The sequence below is a fragment of the Saccopteryx leptura genome, chromosome 7 (assembly GCF_036850995.1).
Source record: "Saccopteryx leptura isolate mSacLep1 chromosome 7, mSacLep1_pri_phased_curated, whole genome shotgun sequence".
Lineage (NCBI taxonomy): Eukaryota > Metazoa > Chordata > Mammalia > Chiroptera > Emballonuridae > Saccopteryx > Saccopteryx leptura.
Window position 1 is genome coordinate 69,413,396 of NC_089509.1, and position 23,379 is coordinate 69,436,774.

Here is a 23,379-nt window from a genome sequence, read left to right on the forward strand (position 1 = left end):
GGGGAGGAGCTGGAAGCATCAACTCCCATATGTGCCTTGACCAGGCAAGCCCAGGGTTTCAAACCGGCGACCTCAGCATTTCCAGGTCGACGCTTTATCCACTGCGCCACCACAGGTCAGGCAAGTTCTTTCAATTACAAAATACCTTTTCAAAAATACAAATATGTAAACACAAGCAGTAAATAGAGCCTTCAAGTGAGAGGTAATAATAATTCATACACATACAAAGATGGCAACAGTAATTTCTGTGTTCTGCAAAATCAGTTCTTTGAACCCAGACTGACAAAAAGGGGGAAGGTATGTCACTTCTGGGTTATGAAGAGGTCCTTTTAATAAATGAGTAAAAGACATTAAAATATTTTAAGCCAGAGATCAAAGTTAATTAACATATAATAATCATAGTTACTGCAAAAAGTAAATAAAGCTAATCTACTTTTCTAAATCACCAGAATAAATGAAAGAGCATCTTGCATTTTCATAATTTATAGTTTACTAAATAATGATTTTTCACACATATTATCTCACACTATCTATGGAGTAGATAGAGCAGGTTGGTGTCCTTTTATAGTTGAAGAAATGAAGAGTCAATGACTTAACTAAAATTACACTATTAAATTAGAGCTAGACTTACCTTCTAGTATTAACTCTTGAAATTCTTTCAATATATTATGCTGCTCTCTATAATATCTTTCACCTTTTGTTACTAATTTGTAAATCCTATACAAAGGTATAATCCAGGGGTAGTCAACCTTTTTATACCTACCGCCCACTTTTGTATCTCTGTTAGGAGTAAAATTTTCTAACCGCCCACTGGTTCCACGGTAATGGTGATTTATAAAGTAGGGAAGTAACTTTACTTTATAAAATTTATAAAGCAGAGTTACAGCAAGTTAAAACATATAATAATAATTACTTACCAAGTACTTTATGTCAGATTTTTGCTAAGTTTGGCTAAATAAATCTTTATAAAACAACTTACTATAGTTAAATCTATCTTTTTATTTATACTTTGGTTGCTCCGCTACTACCTACCATGAAAGCTGGAACGCCCACTAGTGGGCGGTAGGGACCAGGTTGACTACCACTGGTATAATCCTATATGTTTGCTGATGCCCTCTCTAGCACTCTAAAATAGACCATAAACCTCTTCTTTCATTCATTCAACACTTAATGCCTACTGGCCATTTACAAACCAATCCTGTTTTCTATGAGATTTCCCTACAATTCTCAATAGATGTAGGACTATGCTCTGAAAATACGCAGGTAGAATAATAACAATTAGACAGCAAGGCACCCTAGGGCAAAAGCCCTGAACAGAGGAGAGTTCAGGGGCCTCTCTGACCCCATACTAGAAACAGTGAGTGCTGGAAACAGCAAAACAGCAGGATACGATCCAGTAACAGAAATGTTTAGGCTCTCAAACAGAGATTGGGGGTCAGCATGTTTCTTGTCCTTTACTTCACCCCCTGAAAATTTCTTCTATCAGCATCCTTGAGTTATTTGTGCTGGCTAATAAATATATGAGTAAAGCTGAGGATGGGGCTTCAGTCCTTTGGTCTGCTGATGGGAGGAGCTGTTGTGGAGCATCTGGCCTCCAGGCACGCACTTCACTGTGCCAGTGACAAGTGTTTCCCCACATGAGGAACCAGAAGAAATGACCTCTCAAAGCCTGGCAAAGGAAAAGGATGGCCACTCATCCCGTTTGGTAAGGGACACAAGTGTTAGGTTTAGGTTCAAGGCTCCTGTAAATGCAGAACCCTTTAAAATTCAAATTCCACTCACCCAACTTCTCACCTGGGTTCAAAACAGAACATTCTTTTTTTTTTTTTTTTTAATTTTATTGATTGATTTTACAGAGAGAGGAGGGGAGAGAACAAGAAGTATCAAGTCATAGTTGTTTCACTTTAGTTGTTCATTGATTGCTTGTTGTACGTGCCTTGACCTGGCAAGCCCAAGGTTTTGAACCAGCGACCTCAGCATTCCAAGTCAATGCTTTATCCACCAGGCAACAGAACAGTATGTCCCACTGTTAAGTTGTTATTAATTTGCTTGCTGTTCTCTCTCTTAATGGCTTCCTGGCCTTCACTTTGAAATGTAGTAAAAAGTTTATCTTTTCAGAAATGTCAGGGAAAGCTTACATTGGGGAAGGACCTGACAAATAGGGGAGTTTAAATCACAATAGTTGTTTGTGAAAGCCTAGCCATGAGCCCAAAGATGCCGTCTTCTGATAGATCAGCTGCCAGTGTAAACCCCTGGAAGGAGGGGAGACAACTGGCTTGCTTGAAGTACTGTCTGGGATCTTTGAACCAGCCCAGGACTTCTAGACAGTTGAGTCCGGAAATAAACAATTTGGAGGAGCTGTGGCACCACTCCAATCCATATATGAAAAAATATTACCTTGTACCTATACAGACAGCAACCTCAGCCTCTTTTTCCAAGACCACTGACTAACCTCTATTAACCCTGCTCCGTTTCTCCCTCGGGGCCAACACAGCTTCATTTGTATCAGCCGCCTGCACCCAGGCATTTTAAATAACATACCTCTAGGCAAAGGAACCCTAAAAGATTTGTAAACATCTTTGATTGTGTTACCTTGAAAGTCTTAATGTTTCTCTGTATCCCTAAACAAATGTTGTCAGCTTGTGCCATAATGTCATGCTCTCCCCCACCCGTGTGTGATCAAGGATATATACCAGCCCCTGAAATGTATTTGGGGCTGCACAATTTGGGTCTGCTGCTCCGTGTCAGCCATATGGGGCCGGCATATTTAATAAATCTCCTCCTTTAATAAAACTCTTCAAAATTCATCTGGACTTGGTGTCTCTACGTAAACCCGCGGAATTGAGGTACAGGTACTTTACAACAAAAGGAGGCTTTCCCTCTTCCCACGGCCACCTTCCATTAGGGTGCAAGGGGCTTAGCCTGTCAGCTCTCCCCCATGAGATAAGGCTGACAGATCCTCCAGGTCTGACCTAGTCGGTGGTTTATACCGACCTGCCAGTTGCCAAGAGAGACTGACAATCAGATTTCCCGCCTCCCCAGTTTCAATCTTTCAACAAGCAGCAGGGGAAAAGCCCTTGATTGCTTGCAGCAAGGTCACTTTTAGATATCAGGCCAGGGGAATTCCCTTTCCTGGGCAGCAGAGGACTCCTTCAAGTTGCAGGGTGTCACATCAAAATTTAAATGCCCTCCTGCACACAACCTGACAACAATGCCCTTGGTATCCAGAGGGAAGTTCCAACTTAGAGTACGGAAAGCATTTTACCAAAGGAATGGTTGAAGCAATCGGGACGGAATATGAAATAACCCTTTGGGATTGGAAAGGGCTTGTAAAAACCGTTCTCACCAGACCAGCCCCTTCCCCTAGGTATTTCACCAACACTAACCAGCAGGAAGTAGCTAGAGAAGAAGAGACCTTCACCCCTTTTCCTTAAACAACAAAGGGCTGGAATGTTAGGTTTGGGTCCAGGGCTCGTTTAATTCCAGAGCCCCTTTTAGAACTCAAATTACCCTCACCCAACCCTACCCTACCCCCCTTAAGAAACTCCCCCCACCCTGGGAAGTTTCTGGGAAATGTCCTTGGGACAATGCCTTCAAGAGGGACCTGAGGGTTGGAAAAGGGAGACAGTTTGTGACCAAGACCACAAACCTGTTAAGACTCTGGGAAAGAAGGGCATTTTCAGAAAGATTATATGCAGAGGCTAATATCAACTATGTAGCCTGGCTTCTGTGTGTGCCCTTAGAGGCTAATTAAAACTCAGTCTAAAAATTCCAACAAAGCAGATTGTAAAAAGCCAATTATGATCAGTTACTATTCTTGTGTTTATACAAATTACCAGGCCAAGTTAAAACCAGACTTAATACTGTAGTTAAGATAATCTTAATTTGGCTCAATTTTAATTTTTTTTTAAATTAAAAAAATTAATAAGGGTAATTTTAGGAGAAAAAAAGAGAGAAACCAGGTCATTTAAATATCTTAAAGCCTTCTCCTAGAGACCTGTAAATTACTATAATCCTAAAAACAATAGGAGAATTAACACCTCTTAATGGGATGGGTTATACCAGGACCTCAATGTAGAGGGGAAAAAAGGGGGACACTTTTAAAATCTAAGTGGCTTAATAGTTCATCCCCTCCCTTTTCTTCAGTCATTCTGGAAGGCTGCCAAGGATAAATAGTCTTGCCTTCCCTGCAATTATTAATAATACTGTAAAATATAAAGTTATGCCAATTATTTTAACCAGGTGGTCTAGAAATACATTTGATATCACTACTAGTTTAAATTTAATTAATGTCTTTTAAAGTTCTTAACAAAAAATGTTTGTTTTGCTTAGGTTTACAAAAGGTTCTTATCTCTGTCATGTCTTTCAAGAATATAAGTCTGTTTGCCAATAAAACAACCTGTTTCTAAAGGTCATGAAATAGTTCATAAAAGTATCAATCTAAAATTACTAATTACTAACTTGGCTTCACTGAAAGTTAAGGTTTTTAGAAGTTGAGAATTCTCATTAATTAGAAAGAAATTGTATGGTTTTAATAATAAAAGATATAAGGTATGGAAGTACTTTTGAAAGGACAAGGAAGAAAGTAAATTGTTCTGAAAGCTGGTTGTTTCTGAATGGTGAAGAAGGTTTGTGTAAGTTGCAGAAGGTTTATACAGGTTATAGAAGGTTGGTGCAGAGGGAAGAAACAAAGAGAAAGAATGGAGAAAGTGAATAAATGTGAAAAAAGAGAAAGGAAGGACTTCAGAAGAAGGGTTGTTCTGAAAGAAAAATAAAAAAGATCATTAGACAGTCTTAGTGGCCTCAGGAGCTTGCGAAATTCACCCAAACTTACAGGTATTACAGAAAGAGCCAATGGCCTTCTTAAGCCCCAACAACACAAACAAAAATGGGGGTGTCAAGAGAAGAGATACCCCATATATTTCTGTAAAACAACCAAGGATCATGACACATTTCAGCAAAATCAATAGTTCAAAAGCTAGGTTTCTAAATCATCTAACAGACAAAGCATGAAAATCTTAACTGTCATTAAAGAAAATATAAATATCACAAATCTAATCAATATAAAATTATAATAAAAATGGTTAAGAGTGGGGAGTCTGTGCTAAATCTTTCATACTAATAAGAGTGCTAATCAAAGTAGCAGTGTATAATGAGATTAAGTAGAAAAACTGAGTATTTAGAAACTTTCATAAAAATTTGACAGTGATTTAAACAAATATCTAATCTGTTAGATTAAATTAAATAAAAAATTCAGGCTTTTATTTTATCTCTTTCCTTATTTGTTTCTGGTAATTTTAATAATTCATTTCTACTGTATTTTATAAAAGTATTAAAAAAATTGGTCTTTTAGTATAAAGAAACATTGTAACAAAATGTTACCAATATATATATATGCAATGGAATACTACTCAGCCTAAGAAATGATGACATATTGACATTTACGACAACTTAGATGGACCTTGAGAACATTATACTGAGTGAAATAAGTAAATCAGAAAAAGCTAAGAGCTCTATGATTTCATATATAGGTAGAATATAAAACTGAGACTTATGGACATAGATAAAAGCGAAGTGGTTACCAGGGGGAAAAGTGATGTGAGGGAGAAGTACAGGGAAGGGTATAAAGAGGGACAAATACATGGTGATGGAAAATGATTTGACTTTGGGTCATGGGTACACAACATACTCAACAATTCAAATGCTACATAAATGTTTACCTGAAACCTATGTACTTAAGTGAGCCATGTCCCCGTTAAATATTTCTAAATAAAAAAATAAAAAAGTCAACAAATAGCATCTAAAGGTTAATGAAGCAAGCCTGGCCTGCAGTGGCGCAGTGGATAGACAGTGGACCTGGAACACTAAGGACACCAGTTCGAAACCCTGGGCTTGCCCGTCAAGGCACAAATGATAAGCAAGCAATGAACAACCAAAGTGAAGCAACTATGAGTCAACACTTCCTGTCCCCCACTCTGTAACATCAATAAATAAAATCTTTAATAAATAAATAAAGGTCAATAAATCAAGAAACAAGAATTTTAAGAAATAAAAAACACAAACTGCTCAAAATTATTCCCCTCTAGCAGTGGGCCTGGAAATGGTAGAAGGAATTATATTACAACAGTTCTCATTTGGTATTATATTTATGTGTCTCTTCGTCTATTTACCCAGTTCGTGAACTTCTTAGGGTCAGAAATTAGTAGTAATTTTATTCCCCCTGCATCTAACAAATAGTCAAACAATATAAATTATTACATGTTCTAAAGTAAATTAATACCAAAAACCTTAATTGAGTACATGTGGTATTTTTTAAAATCTTTAAAAACAAAACAAAAATGCACTTTGACAGCTATGCTGAGACTCAATATAACGTAGACGATGACCCTCGGAGTTAGCCTGGGTTGTTACTTTGTTGTTGTCACTTACTAGATGTGTAGACTAAGTTTTAGGTTTGTCTATAAAACAGACCATCTACCCTGACAGCGTCAATATGAGGACTTAATGAGAAAATGAACATAGGTTTAGCAGAGTGCTTGCCACAAAAGTTAATACATATTAACCTGTTATTTTTCTCTAAAACTAAAAACCTGAAGGTAAATCACAAAACTATTCAATTTTACTTACAGATAATCCACTTTTCCATTGCATCCAAAGAAAGATATTCACAAGGCATCTTAAAAAGAGAAAATATAAATATATGGTTAAAAATTTTTCTTAAAAGAAAATACCATATTGAATCACTCTCTGACTCCTGAGAATTCTCACTACTCAATTCTTGGCTCAAATACCACAAACTTGAACAGACGGAAAAAAAATTTTATTACTTATATTTAAGCTTGCAGTCCATAAAGGATAATGAGAGCTGCTCTCCATTCTTATCTACAAACCTTAAAATCTCTCTTTAAAAAGTACTGTTGCCAAATCATATTCAAGCTGATAAACGACAATTTCTAAATTTTCCAAGACTATTGCAGAGTTTGAGATATTCCAAAGGATGAAATAATACGTTAAAAGATGATGTATACAGCCTGACCAGGCGGTGGTGCAGTGGATAGAGCGTCAGACTGGGATGCAGAGGACCCAGGTTCAAGACCCCGAGGTCGCCAGTTTAAGCACGGGCTCATCTGGTTTGAGCAAAGCTCACCAGCTTGGACCCAAGGTTGCTGGCTTGAGCAAGGGGTTACTCGGTCTGCTGAAGGCCCACGGTCAAGGCACATATGAGAAATCAATCAATGAACAACTAAGGTGTCGCTACGAAAAACTGATGATTGATGTTTCTCATCTCTCTCTGTTCCTGTCTGTCTGTCCCTATCTATCCCTCTCTCTGACTCTCTTTCTGTCTCTAAAAAAAAATGATGTATATGGATGTTCATTTTCTCACCCAAATTAGTAATTATGTGTGCATTTTCCATATGCCCAACATCTAGATTCATATACACTGATAAAAGATTAAAAAATAATTGAACAGCATATAATAACAATTTTCAATTTGGTAAGACTTGATGTGATTTTTGCTTTCATCTTTATAAATTTCTATACCTTCTAAACTGTCTACTATAACAGGATAAAACAAACTTTTAAACTTTAAATGAAATACTCATACTACTAATTTTATGAACTTAGTATCAGAATCTAGAAATAAAAATACTATATAGTATGACTTAACTACTGATCATTTTACAATAAACTTCACTGATAAGCTAATACTAAATTAGAATATTGTAACAGCACTACTTAACTAATTTTTTTAAATCAATTTTACTGTTTTCACTCAAAATGGAAAAAATAGAATCATACTGTATCAGACTGCGCAGGATTAAGCATTGTACTTGGTGCACTGATGAGACTCAATAATTGGGCATTTCTCCACTGGTCAGCTGAAAGATTCCTTCGAGGATACACCATCTGAAGAGAAATTAGTGCATCTGAAAGAGACTAATTAAAATAGAAAAAAAGAAAATTGAGGAATAAAAATGTTTTCTTTTCCACTTAAAAGTTCAGTTACAACTGCTGTGTGTTTCCAATTGTACCACCCTAAAACAACAGAACTTAATTATAACTATATTTTTTTCTCTGTTCAATCCCAGAGACCCTTCTCTAGATTATTTTTTTAATTTTATGTGAGTTCCATATATTCCGCATTCCTGGACAAGAGCTTAGCTCATGAAATCGTGTTACTTTTTTAAAGATTAAAATGTTTGGCGGCCCTGGCCGGTTGGCTCAGCGGTAGAGCGTCGGCCTAGCGTGCGGAGGACCCGGGTTCGATTCCCGGCCAGGGCACACAGGAGAAGCGCCCATTTGCTTCTCCACCCCTCCGCCGCGCTTTCCTCTCTGTCTCTCTCTTCCCCTCCCGCAGCCAAGGCTCCATTGGAGCAAAGATGGCCCGGGCGCTGGGGATGGCTCCTCGGCCTCTGCCCCAGGCACTAGAGTGGCTCTGGTCGCAATATGGCGACGCCCAGGATGGGCAGAGCATCGCCCCCTGGTGGGCAGAGCGTCGCCCCATGGTGGGCGTGCCGGGTGGATCCCGGTCGGGCGCATGCGGGAGTCTGTCTGACTGTCTCTCCCTGTTTCCAGCTTCAGAAAAATGAAAAAATAAATAAATAAATAAATAAAATGTTTGGCAATTTTAGAATCCCTTCTTTATTTTAAAAAGGTAGAGAGCCTAATATCCTTTTGTGCACAATTTTCTACTGATAGTTCTCAGTGAAAGAAAAATATATTAAGTGCTAATAAAGTTCAACATATTTCCAATTTCTCTGAGAATGCCTTATAAATATAATCCACTGTACTCTATCTTATTAAATTACTTAACTTCTATTTGCCACTTGGTCTGTTAACTACAGCTTTATCATCAAGGCATTTAATGTTTCATTTCATCCGCTTCTTACTTGCTTTTAACTGTCCTTTGCTATCTGTCTCCGTTTCTTAAAATTTCTGTCCAATGATTCTTTCATCTAGCTGCACAGAAATTGCCAGAGGAGTTTGATTTCAGAATATAGAATACAGGGCTTTACCTAAAATTTAGTGAACCAAAACTGCTGAAAATAGAACCCTGGAATCTGTGTTATTATTACACACCAACAAGTGATTCGGAATAGGTTTTGAAAATTAAATTAAATTAAAATTGACTTATTATTAACAAATCCTAGCAAATACACTGCTCACAAATATTAGGGGATGTTTCGCCAGACCAAGTGGTGGCGCAGTGGATAGAGCGTCGGACTAGGATGCAGAGAACCCAGGTTCGAGACCCTGATGTCGCCAGCTTGAGCGCGCGCGGGCTCATCTGGTTTGAACAAGGCTCACCACCTTGGACCCAAGATCGCTGGCTTGAACAAGGAGTTACTCGGTCTGCTGTAGCCCCATAGTCAAGGCACATATGAGAAAGCAATCAATGAACAACTAAAGTACCACAACGAAAAACTGACAATTGATGCTTCTCGTCTCTCTCCATTCCTGTCTGTCTGTCCCTATCTCTGACTCTCTCTCTGTAAAAGAAAGAAAAAAAAGAGGGATATTTCAAAATGAATATGAAGCTGCAAAATATCCCCTAATTTTCATGAGCAGTGTATATGATACTCAGATATCATGGAGCATCAGAAAAACCAAGATTAGGAAATAATTGGTCTAATCCAAATAGTCAATTCTCCTCAAGAAATTATAAATAGTCTAATGATGGTGGAGAATTTAATTCTTTCATCAGTCAAAGAGAATAATGAACCATGATACTAATATCTGGGATTTAGTTCTGGTTTGCCACTATTGCTGCCAAATGGCTTCTCATGTCCTTTCTCCAGCCTTCAATTTCCTTATCTATAAATAATAAGGATGTCTGAGCTGACTATAAATGTACTTGCTGTGCTTAGGAACTACAGTTCTTTGAATTAGCCCTACCCCAGAGAAGCCACAATGGCAAGACACCTTAGAAACAAAATTATTTCACTAAAAACTACTTTTTAATGTATCGTAAAAGATAGACATTACAAATAATTTCCACAAAACTCCTGTAACTTTTTTTCTCATTAAGAGGCTACATTGTAATATAGGTAAAATTTATCAAATACTACGTCTAAAAAATTTTAATGAATTAACTAATTTAATCCTCACAATCATATAAAGTAGGTACTATTTTACTCCATTTTTACAGACAAGAAAACTGATGTATAGTGAAGTTGGTTCAGTAATTTGCCCAGTATTGCAGTTATAAATTGGCAGAGTTTGAATTAGCATTCAGTCTGGTATAATAGGGGATATTCTCAAACACTAAACTTCACTACCTCCACACCCTATATTAAATCTAAAAACCATAATTGATCAATAGATTCCTGAGGTTCTATACACTATTCAAAATCTAACTAATTAGTTCTGTGGTTCCCAAAAAAATCAAGTATAGCTATTATTCATAGCTCATTATAATTATTTTCCTGAAAGTTTATCACTCTATCCACACTTAACTATCTACACATCTATTAAAGCACATCTAAAAACCAGCTCTTACCTTACTATGTGGTACAAATTCTTCCATCATCTTCTTTAAAGGGTTTTCATAATCTACAATCATCTGGCCAAGGCGTGGATATTCTCGGTCACTTAAAATAGATACATCAAGTTTCACTGAGCTATAAGCCATCAAACTGAGAATTTCACAAAGACTTTTATAATGCAGGTATACCTTGCGCCATGGGTCATTTCATGAGCGTAGTTGTACAAGCCAATGATTGCCTTCCTTTCTTCAATTCGAGAGAGCAATATCATTAGTGTTGTATAGGTTATGATCAAGTCTAAGTAGTTCTTTGTTAAATCAAAGTTTACAGTCTGGAAAGAAAATACACACCAAGTTTAACTCCTTCTTATTTTGCAAACTTTTAAACTCACACATGCACACACAAATGATGATCTTCATAACAGCTATTGAAAGTCAATAATTTTCTATAGTTATTTATCTCACCCCCATTTCTGAAATTCTAATTCCTTTAACCAAAAATATGTCTAAACTTTAGGAGGTACAAATAGTTTTGTGTTTGTGACACAATTTTATGGATGAAAAGGAATTTGTTATCATCCTATGCAAATTAGTAACAGTTTGAAAGGATACTGAAAACCAGAATAAGAAGAAACACTGAAGTCAGTCTCACTAAGCAAGAAAGAGGAGTATTTTTTTTTTTTGTATTTTTTCTGAAGTTGGAAACAGGGAGGCAGTCAGATTCCTGCACGTGCCTGACCGGGATCCACCTGGCATGCCCACCAGGGGGCAATGCTCTGCCCATCTGGGGTGTCGCTCTGTTACAACCAGAGCCACTCCAGCACCTGAGGCAGCGCCATAGAGCCATCCTCAGCACCCGGGCCAACTTTGCTCCAATGGAGCCTTGACTGCAGGAGGGGAAAAGAGAGAGAAAGGAAGGAGAGGGGGAGCGGTGGAGAAGCAGATGGGCGCTTCTCCTGTGTGCCCTGGCAGGAATCGAACCCGGGACTCCTGCACACCAGGCCGACGCTCTACCACTGAGCCAACCGGCCAGGGCCAAGATGAGTATTAAGTAAATGAAAGATTTACCATTAGGTCATTAGAGACATTTTTCACTTTGACTTCCTATATTTATAAATCATCTCACAGAGAAAGATTCTATCAAGTATGCCTTTTATAGAGAAAAATATTATCCACTGAATTTTGCTTAAATAGACCTCTTAAAATTAACAATTTCTTCCCAATATATATGACGTATATTCAATGACAATCAAATAAACAAGTTAAAAAGAACACATTTTAACTCCTTACCCTAAAGACAGTATAAAACAAGCCAAATTAACAGTAATAAAACTTTATACATGAGTCATAAATTTTCTCTAAAGAAAAGCACTCAGTCTCCTTAGTTCTAGAAATAGAGAGGAGAATTAAAAATTTTCCTGAAAGTAATACTTACAATATCAAAGAAGACTTGGCAAACATCAATAGTATTGAGCAATTCACAAACATGGTCCTGAAAATAAAAGCTTATTTTAATCTTTTACCTATACAAATAATAGTAAATTCAGAAAATACACACAAATAAAATGTATTTAAAAGTTTAGTTCTAGAAGAATTTTAATTTTATCATCTACAAATGACAAAGAGATTTGCAAAATTAACAAATATCCAATCAACCTCTGAAATGTTCAATTTTATGTATTAAAATACATACCTTAAATTCCATAACATCTACAAATGTGAAATAATATAATGCCAGATTTTTCAGAATCTCTGATTTTTCTTTCTGGAGCTGTGCAAGCTGTTGCTGTAAAAACAAAATTAGAATGCACTGTTCACTAAGAACAAAAATATTTCATTTCACTACAAACTATCTTCTTTTATGATTGCTATATGAAAATATAAACTTTTAGAACAGTATTTCTAGATGATTAAAGCTTTTTTAAAAACCCAAATACTTGCGACAGCAACTGCTAATAGTGATCAGCAACTGACAGTGTAAGGCTATAAAACAAATTAAAGCAGATTAGTATCAAATTGCACTACTATTAAGGAAAATAGGAATGTTAGGAAAAAATAATTATCAAGTGAACTTTTAAAAAAATTAAAAACTCATGAGCATGATCACATTACTAGAAGTGGAAGAGAAGAAGATGAAAAACATTACAACTTACACTACAAAAAAACAATGTTTTATAAATTTGTAACTTACCAAAAAGAACATCCAGGCAAAGCCACGTTACGCATGCAAAATAAAATGTAGATACAAACATAAAATACACTAAAGGTTCCCTGACCAGATCCACAAACACAATAATACATTAAACAAAATCAAAACCACAACAACAAAAAAGAAATAAAAAAAAAAGCAAAACTAGAGTTAAGACACTGGTAAACATATGAAAGGGGGGGAAATGAACACAAAGAACAAATATTTCAATCAGTATTATCAAATTTACAAGTCCTAAGTTTCCTTTGCACAACTATTAATATAGTTTCTGAAAAAATCCAGCTATATTTTATGCCCTATATCATAAGACTGCCAAAATTCCAACAAAACATTTAGAACCCGACACTGAGTGGAGTAGCAACTTCCACATCATTTAGGCACTTGTTAGAAAAGTAGAATCTGAGGCCTACCTCAGACCTTCTGAATCAGAATCTGCCATTTAACAAGATACCGAGGTGAATCTGCGTGCACATAAATGTCTGGGAATCAATCACTAGTTAAATAAGAAAATATGGGAAAGTGGTTCAAAATACCAAACTTGCTATCAAATCCTCATAATTTTGAGGTTCTTTGTTATACTTACACGGGGTTTGGGGGAAGAGATGCCTGTGTATATAGTTGCATTAAACCATTATATAAGCAGGAATATTTAAAGCAGTGAGTATAAGATCGAAAAAAACTCATATATATGAGACTATTTAAAACAACAAGCACAGCAGTCTAGCAGACCTAAGTTTTATAAGGTAAGCTACCTTAAATACTGCAGTCCCTAAAGCTATTTAAAGAAGTAATTATGTCTGGAAAGCATGCCCAAATGAAGTATCTCATTTCATCCCCCTAATGCCAAACAAATAATACTTATAGTGATATTTAACTGTTTGTTAGCTTTACCTATAAGAGTAGTTGACTTTATTTTGAAAATATGTTGCAAAACAATTGTATGATTATATGTATATTTTTAAATACCACTCACAACATCAAAGGCGCTATTTTTAAATGATTCTATTTCATCAGATTATACTATCTTTACCTTGTTCAATATTAAACATTTATGATTGATATTGGTGGGAAAACAGCTGGTTCACCGGCTGTAAGCATTTGCTTGATTCTTGCGTGAGCACATGGTAGAGACAAGTGTGCATAGCCGATGTAAGGCTATGGGGTACTTGTGCTCAGGGCAGATCGCAGAGGGTGAATGGTGAATTGCCTGTCCACAACTGCGAGGGGCCGTTTTGCTGTTTGTTCCCTTGCTGCTGTAAGAGGAGGGTTTCTCCTGCCTGTCTGCTCGTCCACCGTTGTGAGAATCTATTAAACAGAAATGGCCCAGTGCTTTTTGGGTCCACAGTTTCTCTACCATCGGCTCCAATCCAATGTGGACCTGCCTGGCCTTAGTCAATGGCATTACATCTGGGGTTAACAGGTAGGATTCAAATCAGAGCTAATGACACCCTTGAAGGGTGGAATAGAGGACAGGCTATTCTCGATGGCTCTCCTTTGGGGGGCTGTGGACTGGGTGTTTTTTTACAGCCCTGAGAAAAGAAACCAAGAGCTCTATGCAAGAGGCTGCCCAAGTTCAAGAACTCCAGGATGAGCTTCAGACCGAGACCAGCAGTACCTGGACTACAACAGTTGCTAGAGAAGGAATTGTGGTTTTGTGAGCTGCTGTTTGCACTGGAAGCTGAATGTTGGTACCGGCAGTTGTTAGAGAACATCTGTGGGTTCAGGAACTTGAGTTCCAGCTTCAGGTCAAGAGCCAGCAGCATCACAAGCTAAGCAGACTCCGAAGACAGAACTGCATTCGTGCCATCAGAGTGGCCCTGAGTCGCCAGGAGCAGGCGTTTCCAACTCTTCTGAGGAGAAGGTTTGGGATGAAACTGCCATCGGCAGACTCCGAGCCCAGCCAGTGGTCGCCCAGAAAGTAAAAACCCAGCACAGCCCCCTCCACAGGTAGTAGAGGACTCTGTGGTCCGGCCCTACACCCAGGCAGAGCTGATGGAGTTAGGGGTGAAAGTTAGGCAGAGACCCACTGATACCCTGGCAGCCTGCTTGGTGCGGCTGCTGGACATCGGGGGTGGATGTCATCATGCTCTCCATAACAGGGACAAATTGTAAGGCTGTGAGGGCTGCTGCCCATGCTGCCCCCCTGACTAACAAGAGAAATGTGCCTTGTTTACCAGAACACAGATGTGGGTAGATTTGATTATGGCAGGGGCAGATAGGGAGAAATTAGATGGCAAGCCTAATAAAAGTTCTGTTGGAGATTTGGCAGCAGCCTGAGCCAGAACTGCAGTCCCAGCCGCTGAAAAAGCAGGGAAAGAGGGTGGCCCCGGCATCTGCCAGAAAAATGGCTAGTGTTTGGGCTGCACATTTGCAGAATTACTTGTTGGAGAGAGCTGTGGAAGAAGAGGATCCCCACAACCTGTTATCCCAGTCTGAATAGGGGGAAGGCCAAGGAACCCATCCCACAAGGATGGGAAGGTGCTGAAAATCCCATGTGAAATTGGCAATCCACTGGTCCCTTCTAATGTGCAACAGGTGTTGACATTAGAAGGTAATAGGTGCTTTTTTCTATAGTAGCAGCAGCTAAGAGAACTGTTAAAGCAACAAAGGCCTTGAATGTGTGTGACTCCACCAGGCCCTGTGAGCTTGGACCTCTGAGGGTTTGGATGGGGCTTGAGGTAACAGAGTGCTTACAGAAAGGTGTGGTTTGTTAATAAAGAACTGTATGGCTAGTTGCCTGTAATGGACTTTTACCTTGGTGATTTGCACAGACAGTTGGACTATCATGGACTGATCACTGAGCAGTGTAATGGACTCTTGGACTGTGACCAGAGGGGGGCACCAGCTCCCTTGCTGGATGGACACATCACTTGTGGATAATACAATGAGAGACCCTGATAGGGGGGCTGCAGCACCTGTGGAGGCCCTTCTGCACCAGGAAGCTGTTCCCATCCAGTTGCAGAGACGCACCAAGGACACTTCGCTGTTTCAATGACCCTGGACTATATAGACCCTCCCACCTACCGTGGGGTAGGGGGCAAGAGGTAGGCCTCCAATTAGCTCTCTAGGCAGAGTGCTCAAGGAGACATTGTGAAGGGGCACTTTGTAATTATTGTAATTATTATATAACTTGTGCTGTTGCTTTAGATTCTGTTTATGTAATGTACCTAACTCCTCACACAGGGATCACTGTGGAAGATAGTGAAGTGAGCAACCCTAAAGGGGTGGAATGTTGGAAAACAGCTGTGTTAGGCTTGCTTGCTGGTTCACCAGCTGCAAGCACTTTTTTTGATTAGTGCATGAGCACATGGCAGAAGCACATGTGTATAGCCTATGTCAGGCAATGGGTGCTTGTGCTCAGGGCGGACTGCAGAGGACGAATGGCAGAATGCCTGCCCTCCATTGTGAGGGGCCATTTTGCTGTTCATTCACTTGCTGCTTTGAGAGGAGGGTTTCCCCTACCTGATTGCTTGTCTGCCGTTGCAAGAATCTATTAAACAGGAATGGCACAATGCTTTTTGGCTCTGCAGTTTCTCTACCATTGGCCTGAATCCACGTGGACCTGCCAGGCCTTGCCCACCAGCATTACAGATGTCTTAGTCCTTCTTCCTCATTTTCAGTACTTTAAATGTGAGTACTGAAATAACAGGTGAAAGTAAACTCAAAATAATAGGATAAAAATCAACAGCATAATTTGGTTGTTACTGAGCTTAATCATTAATAGTGCCTGCTTTCAATTTCAATTTCAATTTCTAGTTTGGACAAAAAAAATGACACAGTCACCATCATACCTATTATGGGCCTTAATGATCTTTAATACACACCATCATTTTACAATATTCAGAACTTAATAGAACCTTCCCAAAGTTTTATAACTACTTAAATTATAGGTCCAGACTGAAAATCTCATCTCCTTATTCCTAAAAACCATCTTTCTACCATTCTACAATGCCAGCACCTCCCTTGTTAATAAAGTCTCATTATGGTCTAAATTTCTCACTCAACTTTATTTTCCCCAAAACGATATGCACCGTATTTAGCCTCTACAGTGGCTAAATAAATTGTTGAGCTAATGACATCTGAATTCAAATTAATCAGTCAAGTTTCCAAGGCCTACACAATTTGGTCCTAATTTACCTTTCCAATCTAAATTTCCCCTACACTCATCCACACACTATACATAGTAGCCAAAACTATTCACTCTTTTAAGACTGCACACATCTCATGTTTCCATTACTCCTTCCTCTCTACTGAAGTACCCTAATTCCTCCACCACACACACACACAGACACACACACACACATCCAAATCTCACTACTCCTAATCTACTTAGTTTGTTTTTATTTTTAAAATTGATTTTAGAGAGAGGAAGGGGAGAGATGAGAGATAAAAGGCATCAACTTATAGCTGCTTCACTATAGTTGTTCACTGATTGATTCTCATATGTGTCTTGACCCGGGGGTCCAGCTGAGTCAGTGAACCAGTCACCTTGGGCTCAAGCCAGCAACCTTGGGGTCATCTCGTTGATCCCATGCTCAAGACAGCAACCTCGGGGTTTTGAACCACAGACCGCAGCATCCCAGGTGGACACTTACACTGCACCACTGCCAGTCAGTCCTAAGCCACTCAGTTTAAATGTTAACCTCATTTTCCAAAAAACATTCCTGACTGAACTTCTTCCCTGAATGTAAACATCTCCCTCTTCTAAATGTGTATAATTTCTACTAGTATCACTTTCTACCCTATATCACAGCTATCTCCAAAAATGTAAGACAGTGTACCAAGATCAGTTTTTTAATCTCCACAAGCCATATCACACTGCCCTGCAAATAAAAACATATACAATATAAGCATCAATCAGATAAATGATCATGACAATTTAGAAAACCTATAGATGTCAGTGTCAGATGACATGTTTTGGTAGGTGATGCCAGAAAGCCTACCTCCTATTACGCTACCACTGCTAAATGACTTAACCTCTGAGAGTCTGGTACCTTTATCACCAAAATGGGAGCTGTGTGTAGTTAGTCAAGATAATGTACATGAGGACAGCTAACAGTGCCTGGCACCCAGAAGCTGCTCATTAAATATTAGGTGAAAACAAATAGGGTTCATAGACTTCTTCAAAATAAGCAAAAACAAAATTATTTTAAATAATCCCAATACTATTCATAATGCTTCGAATCAGCACTGATATTAATGAGTATTCACTCTCCGCCAGGAACTGTTACAAATATTCTGGAAGTATCTTACACAATCCTCTCAACATCTCTGAAAGTTACAATTATGTTCTCTATTTAATGAAAATAAATTTCATAAAGCTCTGAATAACAGAATTCAACTAAAATAAAGAAAAAAGTATCTTCAACTCTTAGGCTCAACAGCAAAAGAAAAAAAAAGCTACAATTTTAGTTCCTGAAGTGAAGGAGAATACAAACTACCAAAGACTATTTAGCTTTAGGTTCAACATCTAGAACAAGGTTTTCTTAATTCATCTTGCCATTGCTTTAGAGTAAACAAAAAGCAGAAAATGGTTTAAGAACACAGATCAGTAATAAACTGTGTAATGTTATAGAACTTTAGAAAAGCACAATTTAGAGAGGAATTGATTCTATTCGCTTTAAAAGCATATCATGAATACATAAAGTATATATATAAGCAAAATATATATATTTCTACAATGCTTTTATTAAAATTTCTGCCCTGGCCAGATAGCTCGGTTGGTTAAGCATAGTACCGAAGCACAGAGACGGCGGGTTCGATCCCTAGTCAGATCACATACAGGAACAGATCAATGTTCCTGTCTCTCTGTGTCTCTGTCTCTCTCTCTCTCTCTCCCTCTTCCTATCTCTCTAAAATCAATAATGTAAACATTAAAAAAAAAATTCTAACTATAGGTCATTATGCTTAACATTCAAGTAAAATGTGTAAAAACTCAAAGAGGATAAACATTAGTCATGAAACTGCAAACTAAGATGATCTCTTTGTATAAAAAAATCTTGGTAATTAATCTTTGTACAATTATAAAACATTTCCACACCAAAACAAGTATCTAAAAATTGAAATTCAGTGTTTACTAGTTTCCATTCTTTCAAAGATAAAAGTACTGGCAAATTACAATGAGGAATCAATGCCTGAAAGAACCAACTCACTGATTTTCAACACCATTTTACATGCAGCTACATTTTAAATGAAGCTTTAATTTATTTTTTTATTAGATCAACAGAGACACAGATAGAAAGAGCGAGAGATGAGAAGCATCCACTCATAGTTGGGTCACTTTAGTTGTTCACTGATTGCTTCTCATATGTGCCTTGACCAAGGGGACTCCAGCCGAGCCAGTGACCACTTGCTCAAGCCAGAGACCTTAGGCTTCAAACCAGCAACTTTTGGGCTCAAGCCAGAGACCACAGGAACATGGTGTATGATCCCACGCTCAAGCTGGTGGTCTCAGGGTTTCGAACTTGGGTCCTCAGCATCGCAGGTCAACACTCTATCCACTGTGCCACCACCAGTGAGGCTCGCTGTAATTCTTTGTTCATTCATTTTTTTTTTTTTTTTTTGTATTTTTCTGAAGCTGGAAACGGGGAGAGACAGTCAGACAGACTCCGGCATGCGCCCGACCGGGATCCACCCGGCCCGCCCACCAGGGGGCGACGCTCTGCCCACCAGGGGGCGATGCTCTGCCCCTCCGGGGCATCGCTCTGCCCCGACCAGAGCCACTCTAGCGCCTGGGGCAGAGGCCAAGGAGCCATCCCCAGCGCCCGGGCCATCTTTGCTCCAATGGAGCCTTGGCTGCGGGAGGGGAAGAGAGACATAGAGGAAGGAGGGAGGGGGTAGAGAAGCAGATGGGCGCTTCTCCTATGTGCCCTGGCCGGGAATCAAACCCGGGTCCCCCGCACGCCAGGCCGACGCTCTACCGCTGAGCCAACCGGCGAGGGCTGTTCATTCATTTTAATTACCTTATTTATTGAATCTGCTTAAGCATAATAAATTATTTTCCTGATATACAATAAATTATGCTAGTTGTTTGCTCCTTTCAAAAACAACCAAGTACAGCCTGACCAGACAGTGGTACAGTGGACAGAGCATCGGACTGGGACACAGAGGATCCAGGTTTGAAACCCCGAGGTTGCCAGCTTGAGCACTGGGTAACTGGCTTGAGCATGGGATCCTCAAAATGACCCCATGGTCGCTGGCTCGAACCCAAGGTGACTGGCTTGAGCAAGGGGTCACTTGCTCTGCTGTAGCCCCCTGGTCAAGGCATATATTAGAAAGCAATCAATGAACAAATAATGTGCTGCATCGAAGAATTGATGCTCCTCATCTCTCTCCCTTCCTGTCTGTCCCTCTCTGTCTCTGTCACAAAAAAACAACCAAGTACAGCCCTGACCAGATAGTGCAGTTGGTTATAGCATCCCAAATCACAGGGCTGCTGGTTCAGTCCCCGTCAGGGCACATACAGGAGCAGATCGATGTTCCTGTTTCTCTCCCTCTTTCCTTTCCTCTCTTTCTTTCTCTAAAATCAACAAAATAATGTTTAAAATAAGAGAACTCTTGCCTGACCAATGGTGGCACAGTAGATAGAATGTCAACATGGGACACAGAGTTCCCAGGTTCAAACCCCAAGGTTGCAGGCCTTGTGCCCAAAGGTCACTGGCTTGAGCAAGGGGGTCTCTGCTTCAGCTTGGGCCCCCCGCCCTGTAAAGGCACATGAGAAGCAATCAATGAACAACTAAAAGTTACACAACCACAAACTGATGCTTCTCATCTCTCTCCCTTCCATCTCTGTCTTTCTCTATAAATAAAATAAGAGAACTCTTTTAAGGAACTGTCCAGCTATCACCCTAGTTATCAACTCTCATTTGGCCTACTACAGTAGCCTCCTAACTAGTCTTTGTATTTCTGCTCTTGCCTCTTCAGTCTCCTCCACATAGCAGCAAGAGAGTGGGCATCTTAAAGCAATACATTACCCTTAAAAAAATTATTCCAGTGATGGTTATGTAAGATGTTAACACTGGATGAAAAGAATATGGCAATTCTGTACTATTTTTGCAAGTTTCTATTATTTCAAATTAGAAGTTATTTTTAAAAGTCCTATGGTTTCCCATGACATTCAGAATAAAACAAAAAGTTGTTACCAGAATAAAATAGGATCAAGAGGACAGCTGCCTATTTCTAATACCTAATTTCCTTTCATGCTCTTGTAGCCTCACTCAATAATGGTTTTCCTGCCTTGTTCATGAAATTCACCAAGGTTGGACCCACCCCAGAGCCTCTGCACTTGTTCCTTCTCATATCCAGGATGCTCTTCTCTACTTCTTCACAGAGCTCATTCCCTCACTTCACTTCTCTTCTGAGAAGTAACTGCTGGGCACTCTTATCTAAAATAATCTCCACCCTCTAATGACTCTAACTCCTTATCCTACTGTCTACTTCTTCCTGCCACTTCTCTCCAAAAGAAAATAAGTATTTATTCATTTTGGCTGTTTGCTATCTAACATTCCAACCTGAATTTAAATTCAACAGGGGCAAGGAGGTTTATATTACTTCCTGCTGTATCTCCAGCATTTAGAATATTGGCATATGGTGACACACTATAAAAGACTTAATGAATGAATGAATGAATAATAAATAAATAATCCTAAAGTTTCTCAACATAAAACTCATAGTCAATTTTTAATCACATTGTTGATTACAAATAAATACAGCAAAGCTCTCAAATGAATTGAGACCTTTAGAATTATGAAAATGAAATTATGTCTCAAATGAATTTATATATATATATCCTAACACAAATAATGATTTAGTCCCTTAAATAAATCCCCAAAGTTGGGCAAAATATTTTATTATACCCTACTAGAATAGAAAAGTATAAAAGAAAGAAGACATATATATAGAGAATGACATATCCCTATCAAGTATAAGTGAATCTCCAAGGATTACCTGAAAACACAAATTAACACAGATTAGTCATTGTAAAAAGGTTCACAGGACCCTGTAGGATTTTCCTGTTACCATATACAAATGATTCCACTGGCAGTCAATATCTCAGAAATGCATTTTTCTAAGTAAAGGGTAATACATTTTAGGAAACGTTATCCAACACTTGCCTAGCAAATAAGCATTGCTGGGTGTTCAAGATTTGTTACTAAATTTAATCCTTATAATCAATTTCCAAGGTACATTTTTATTGTGGTAAAATATACATTAACATAAAGTCTACCATTTTAACCATTTTTAAGTGTACAGTTCACATTTAAAAACGAATGTGAAATGTGCAACCGTTATCCCCACCTATGTCCAGAACTTTTCATCTATCCAAAGTATATTTTTATCATTTTCCAGATACAGAAACAGCCTAGAAAAGGGTAAAACACCAATACAGGTTAATCAGACTGCAAAGTTCAAAACACTTCAACATTCTAGTTGCCATACAATGACAGCAAAGAACTACAGGGACAAAGATACAAGCTCTTATGTATAATACTTGTGTTCATAATTATAACTTCATTATTCTCACAGACTGAAGCTTTTAAGAACTTTAATTCAACCTTTTCATTTTATAAATTCTTTTCTTCAAGTTTACATTGCTAGTCATTCAGGAAAGCAAAGAACAGAAGAGTTTATTTTAAAGAACAGAAAGGCAAAAAAAAGTAAAGGCTGTATCCATGTCCCTTCTGTAAAAAGGTGGTGGTGTAGAGTGTTGACCTGGGATGCTGAGGACCCAGATTCAAAATCCCAAGGTCACCGGCCTGAGCACAGGCTCACCAGCGTAAGCGGGTTGTCAGTTTGAACATGAAATCACAGACATGACCCCAAAGTCACTGGATTGAGCAAATGGTAGAACTCTCCTCCCCCCCCCCCCCCCGTTAAGGCACATATAAGCAGCAATCAATGAACAACTAAGGTGCCACAATTATGAGCTAATGCTTCTCACCTCTCTCCCTTCCTGTCTGTCCCTCTCTCTCTAATAAAAATAAAAATAAGAAATTTAAAAATTTAAGATTTCCAGTCACAAGACAGTCAAATTAGAACAAATAAATTAAACTAATTTTATCATTAGTACTAGAAAATCACTAATTCTATACATATGTCCTAGTACAGTATGGTTGGTCAGCTCTAACATCTTTGTATAAAAGGTATCACACTTTGTTAATAAAAATACAAGTAACCTCACATAACAGTACCATTTCCATTATAAATGAAAATATAAATGATGCTAGTACTTTTATATTAAGTTTTAATAATTTTCCCCCCAAAATCTTTCTAATATGTGATTACTTTGCTTTCATAACCTGGGTTCACAGAAATAAATCAGGCTTTTCTTCCTGATTAGATGTCACTGTAATCAATAATTATACTAAGCTATTTATGTCAAGATGACTTCGCCTGACCAGGCGGTGGCGCAGTGAATAGAGCATCGGACTGGGATGCCGAGGACCCAGGTTCGAGACCCCGAGGTCGCCAGCTTGAGCACGGGCTCATCTGGTTTGAGCAAAAGCTCCCCAGCTTGGACCTAAGGTCGCTGGCTCCAAAAAGGGGTTACTCAGTCTACTGAAGGCCCGCAGTCAAGGCACATATGAGAAGGCAATCAATGAACAACTAAGAAGTCGCAACGCGCAACGAGAAACTAATGATTGATGCTTCTCATCTCTTCGTTCCTTCTGTCTGTCCCTGTCTA

At 38.7% G+C, this 23,379-nt stretch overlaps 1 protein-coding gene across 4 annotated transcripts in view; it reads right to left on the minus strand.

Moving 5' to 3' along the window:
* NCKAP1 (NCK associated protein 1) overlaps positions 1 to 23,379 on the minus strand; it is a 125,763-nt gene that overhangs the window by 62,355 nt on the left and 40,029 nt on the right. For 2 of the 4 annotated variants that reach the window (XM_066344858.1, XM_066344860.1), the window contains 6 exons: positions 12,180 to 12,266; positions 11,922 to 11,978; positions 10,676 to 10,818; positions 10,502 to 10,592; positions 7,801 to 7,938; positions 6,628 to 6,676 (listed from right to left, as the gene is read on the minus strand). In XM_066344858.1, the coding sequence (XP_066200955.1) occupies positions 6,628 to 6,676; positions 7,801 to 7,938; positions 10,502 to 10,592; positions 10,676 to 10,818; positions 11,922 to 11,978; positions 12,180 to 12,266 (565 nt within the window). Of the gene's footprint in view, positions 1 to 6,627; positions 6,677 to 7,800; positions 7,939 to 10,501; positions 10,593 to 10,675; positions 10,819 to 11,921; positions 11,979 to 12,179; positions 12,273 to 23,379 lie in introns of all 4 variants that reach the window. The other 2 variants (XM_066344859.1, XM_066344857.1) reach the window with 1 other exon arrangement.